The sequence below is a fragment of the Buceros rhinoceros genome, unplaced genomic scaffold (genome assembly GCF_000710305.1).
Source record: "Buceros rhinoceros silvestris isolate BGI_N320 unplaced genomic scaffold, ASM71030v1 scaffold17873, whole genome shotgun sequence".
NCBI lineage: Eukaryota > Metazoa > Chordata > Aves > Bucerotiformes > Bucerotidae > Buceros > Buceros rhinoceros.
In genome coordinates, this window is record NW_010402007.1 from 12,491 (window position 1) to 16,980 (window position 4,490).

The following is a 4,490-nucleotide window of genomic DNA, read 5'->3' on the forward strand; positions in this document are numbered from 1 at the left end:
CACCATTCCAGCAGGATTTGCCCAGAAAGCCCTGACAACATTTTGTCCCTGTCCAAGACGGCCACAGAGGCAGCGTTCACTGGGCAGCACCAAGAGACTGGCGGTGATTTAGAAATGGGCACGGTTGTTCCTGAGATCTGGGTGATTCAGTGAGGAAGGTGGAAGCCTGCCCAAGAAATGGCTTCCTGAAATTCTTCTTTTTAATAAGCCATTTGTCCTTTCTTAATACTTTTAAGAAGCTTAGTTGGTGGATGCTGTATCTGCAGATCTCAGGTCAAAATATGGGTCAGCCAGATTTGTACAGATAAATCATTTCCAGCTGCCCTGAGATTTCACCAGACCAAAGCCTGACTTTCCTGGGACCCCTCAGACATTACACCTCTGCACCCACCTCTAACTGAGGTCTGGAACCAAAGGTTCTGCTCCTGGTCCCGTTGCCAGGTGGGCATGGTCCTCGTCTGAGCAGACTGGGATGACCCCTCCTTTATTTTGAAGGCTCGAGGTTTGTTTTATAACGAGATTTTATCAGAAGTCTGACACATAGATATTAACCCCCAGAGAAAATGGATTAGTCAAGCCGAAAGTTCAGCACTAATGCTGGCTTGAGTCTCCTCCTAGAAGCAGTTGCTGTACACAAGCTGTCTCCCAGAATAAGTGTCTCAGTTTTGCCCTCCTCCACTTGCAGGCGGTGGACACAGCCCTAGCGCTCCAACGGCTCATAGAGCTGAAACGATGGCTGCTGCGCTTTTGAAACACCCTGTCCTGGGCCCTTCTTACTCACACACTTACCCCTGCTTGTCCTCGTACACCCTCTCAACCTACCATCGACTCCCGGTCTACTCGTCCCGTCCCAGCCTCACCAGCAGGCACCCCAGTCTCTCCACCCGGAGTTCTCCAGCTCTTTTGCACCCCCAGCTTCAGCCCTCCTCTTTCTTGGCTCCCAGCCTCACTGAGAGCCCACTCAAGGCTTCTTAGGGTCTTTGCTGCCCGGGTCAGCTGGGAGCTGGACCAGTGCTGCTGCAGGAATAGGAGGTGTAAAAATGAACCCAGGACACTGGGAGAGGTTCTGGGGAAAGGCTCCTGAGCAGCCAGGGTGGGAAGGGATGATCACAGGTGGAGTCCGCTCAGCTCCTCAAGTTCAGCACCATCCCCAGTAAACCCTGACTGTTCCCCCCGCAGGAGCAGCTATCAGCCCGACCATGTGGGCAGCCGCTTGCCCGGGCAGTCGCCTCCTTTGCCGGTGCCCGTGCGCTGCTCCTCGTGCTCCCTGTGCCCATGCTGCCCTGCCTTTCTGCTTGTGCCTGCCCTTGCTCCTGCTCTGTTAGGGCTCAGAAATAAGAGTCTGCAGATAGAGGAAGGGAATTTGTCAGAGGAAATGGGAGTCCGTGGTGGATCCAGGCTGGGTTGCACCCCTGTACCTTCTTACACCACACTTACCTTACACTAGATTTGGTTGAAATCGCTGGGAGACAGTTATTCCACCTTGTAGGACCCTCCGCTTCTACAATAGTCTATAGGCAAGCAAGCACAAGCCCATGCTTGCGCATTCTCTTAGGGACTTTGTGAGTCTGACTGGTTTACTGCTACAGGAAGAGCAAACCTGACATCTGTAGCAGTTTTTGGCTCAGCTGATCTTAGTGGGCCCTCTGCTTCTGCAGCTCTCTACAGATGTATGCAAATCTTGCCACTTTTTTGGATTTTTATATTCCTGAACCTCTAGTGACAGGACAAAAATCTGTTCTGAGCTCAGAATACAGAGGTCAATAAGTGAGTTATGGCCCTCGGTTCATTTCCTGCTTAGTAAAACCGTTTGACTTGAGGGCGGTCAGGCCGTCCGCACGCAGCCTGCGTGGAGACCCACCTCAGGAACAGGAACGTGCTCACAGGGGTGAGAAGAGGAAGGATTGCTAACGAACCTGGCCGCGTTTCAGCTACGACAGGGTCCGTGACATCCGACGGTTTCCCCACGCCAGCCTGGTTCGTTGCCCGCACGCGGAACACGTAGCTCATGCCTTGTGTCAGGCCACCGATCTGGGGGAAGCAAACAGACCCAGGCAATGTGTTACCAAACGGTGATTTGAACGTCACGCCTAGTGCAGATCAGTCTGCCACCTGACAATTTACGTCCTTATTTTGTTCGCCTTCTTTTGCACTTGACAACTACTTCTTCCTCTTTTTTTTTCAGCCCCAGAGCGACATGACTCGTCCATAAAGCCTGCGCCTTCCCGGTATGCACCGAACACGCGGCACCGTCACTGCTGTCAGGAGGAGCGTTGTTGTTGGAACAGGGTGTTTTCACCTCCCGTACATTAACCTCTGGAACATCACAGCCTTTCACGGCAGCTCAGCTCTGCCTTTCCAGACAACACTGTCAGGGCAAGAAGCGCCAGCCACGCCTGCTTGGAAACAGGAGGCATTTAATAGAACAGCTTTAATTGTGGGGACTCAAGGAACCACACTGACCTGCGAACACTCCCTTAGAACCTGAAAGGATCGCACTTGAAAGTGTGTGTCCTCCAAATGCTCCCCAGAGCCCGCAGCTAGCAAACCTCCACATCCCCGCATTTCACACAACGATGTGGCGTAACCGTGCAAAAGGCCGGGGTTTACGTGGCTGTGAAACGTGAGGGGAGGGAGCTTCGTGTCAGAGAGAGTCACCTGCCGCGCTGTCCCAGCATCTGGTTTTGTGCAGCGATGCCTGTCCTGCCCTTGGGGACAGGAACTGCGGGGGTACCTCTGGTGTGCCAAGAATGGGGCCGGGTTTAGAAGTGCTTGATTTCATTTTTGGGCTTGTCACACCAGAGTGTCTCACGAGTTTTGCTCTTGTCTGACTACAGGGACATCCCCTGTGCGTACTCTCGGCATGACAGAGCCTGCTAAGTATTTTGTCACGCAGAACCACGATGAGGACAGGAGGATGCTATTGAAGGCTGACTTCCCACGGGTATACTGTCACACCAGTGTTTGAATCGTAAGCTATTCACCTTCAAGAACTTCTTCTGAATTGGCTTCTCATTGACACTTCTCCACTGCTCCTCCCGTGCGTCCTTTTCCTTCATATCGACGTAATAACCAGCTATGGGGCTGCGGCCAGTGTAGACTGGTTCCTTCCACAGCAAAACCACAGAGTCCTTCCGAACTTCCGTGCATGCGACATCATGGGGTGGCCCTGAAAGGTGACAGTCGGAGTTGTGGTATCAAAATCAATCCCAATGCAGACGAGTTCAGAAACCCAAGCCGACCCCATGTCACATGCCCAGAGCTGACATCATTCGTGCAGCTCCTCTGTATCATCTCTAGACCCAATAGAAACACAGCCCATGTCTATTAAAAAGAGTAGCCCAAAAAACAGCCTGATTTGTTGAGATTGGTATCTTGATCAAACATTCACGAACAAACAAAAATGACAAATAATCTCCAAACTCAGGGCAATAAGTTAACTATTAAGCTAATGTGCTGCTTCAAGGACTGCTCTAAAGTCCACTGAAGGCAGCAGAGGTTGTTTCCATTCATTTCAGCGATCTGGCCTTGAGGTGGTCCTTTCAGACGAGGATTACAGGACCCCATTCCTCTCTGCCTTGTGCCTGAGGCAGGTATTCATTCACGTCTACCATTTGAACTAGGAAGCAAAGTGGCAGACACAGCACAGGAGCCGAGCAGGAAAGATACGGACAAGCTGCTTGTAAGAGGCTGCTGATGAAGCGGGGATTGTGGAGTGCAGCGCTGTAACCGTACAACACCCAGTGCTGGAGATCCAAGCCGGGGCATGAGCTCCAGTGCCCGCCGACTCCCCTGGAATCTGAGGGCACTGAGAACTTCAATAACTGTTCACAGAGCACCCCTGGGCTGTGAGCAACTGCCCCCACCCCGCCCCAGCCCAGGACCCTACCAGGGACAGCAATGGTCCATTCTTCACATTTGAAGGGCTGGCTGGGCAGGGAGGGGGTCCCGACCCCAGCCAGGTTAGCGGCAGCCACCTGGAACTGGTAGACCATGTTCTCCTTCAGGTTTTCAATCTGCAGAACCAGTGAGATGGTACTGATTAACTTTGGATTAAGGCTTCAGAAGACCATCACAACAACAATTACTGACCACGTGAGCATGCTTTTGAGTGCCTGGAGAGATGGAAATGTTATTGACCTCGTACACGAGGTGGTAACTATCTCGGCTTTTCCTCTCGTCAGTGGCGAACTGCACACGAGAGGCCTCAGACGCTCAGGCTGTGAACCCTCGTTCCTACGGACAGGCACTCGGAGAGTCGGGGGGAGCAGGGTAGTGCTCAACAGTCACATCCATCTGTCTCGTGAGACAGAGCAAGTTCAGTTACGGGAGGAGCTGTCCTTGGGGCGGGGTGAAGCTGAGACCTGCCATTGCTTTCCGGCTGTAAAGCAGCTCAGCAATGTGGTAAGTGGCACTGTCTCTAAACTGGGTTGAGAACTGGTCACAGAGCACAGCTGGCACAGCTGGCGTAGGCCCACCAAGCCCAGCAG

The 4,490-nt window shown here is 52.7% G+C and overlaps 1 protein-coding gene across 1 annotated transcript in view; it reads right to left on the reverse strand.

Annotated features, from left to right (window-relative positions):
* Positions 1 to 4,490, reverse strand: part of MYOM1 (myomesin 1) — a gene marked incomplete at its 3' end in the record, with an annotated part of 44,489 nt that overhangs the window by 12,458 nt on the left and 27,541 nt on the right. The window contains exons 18-20 of the mRNA XM_010132507.1: positions 3,890 to 4,016; positions 2,985 to 3,169; positions 1,917 to 2,031 (exon numbers count right to left, since the gene is read on the reverse strand). Coding sequence (XP_010130809.1) covers positions 1,917 to 2,031; positions 2,985 to 3,169; positions 3,890 to 4,016 — 427 coding nt within the window. The remainder of the gene's footprint in view (positions 1 to 1,916; positions 2,032 to 2,984; positions 3,170 to 3,889; positions 4,017 to 4,490) is intronic.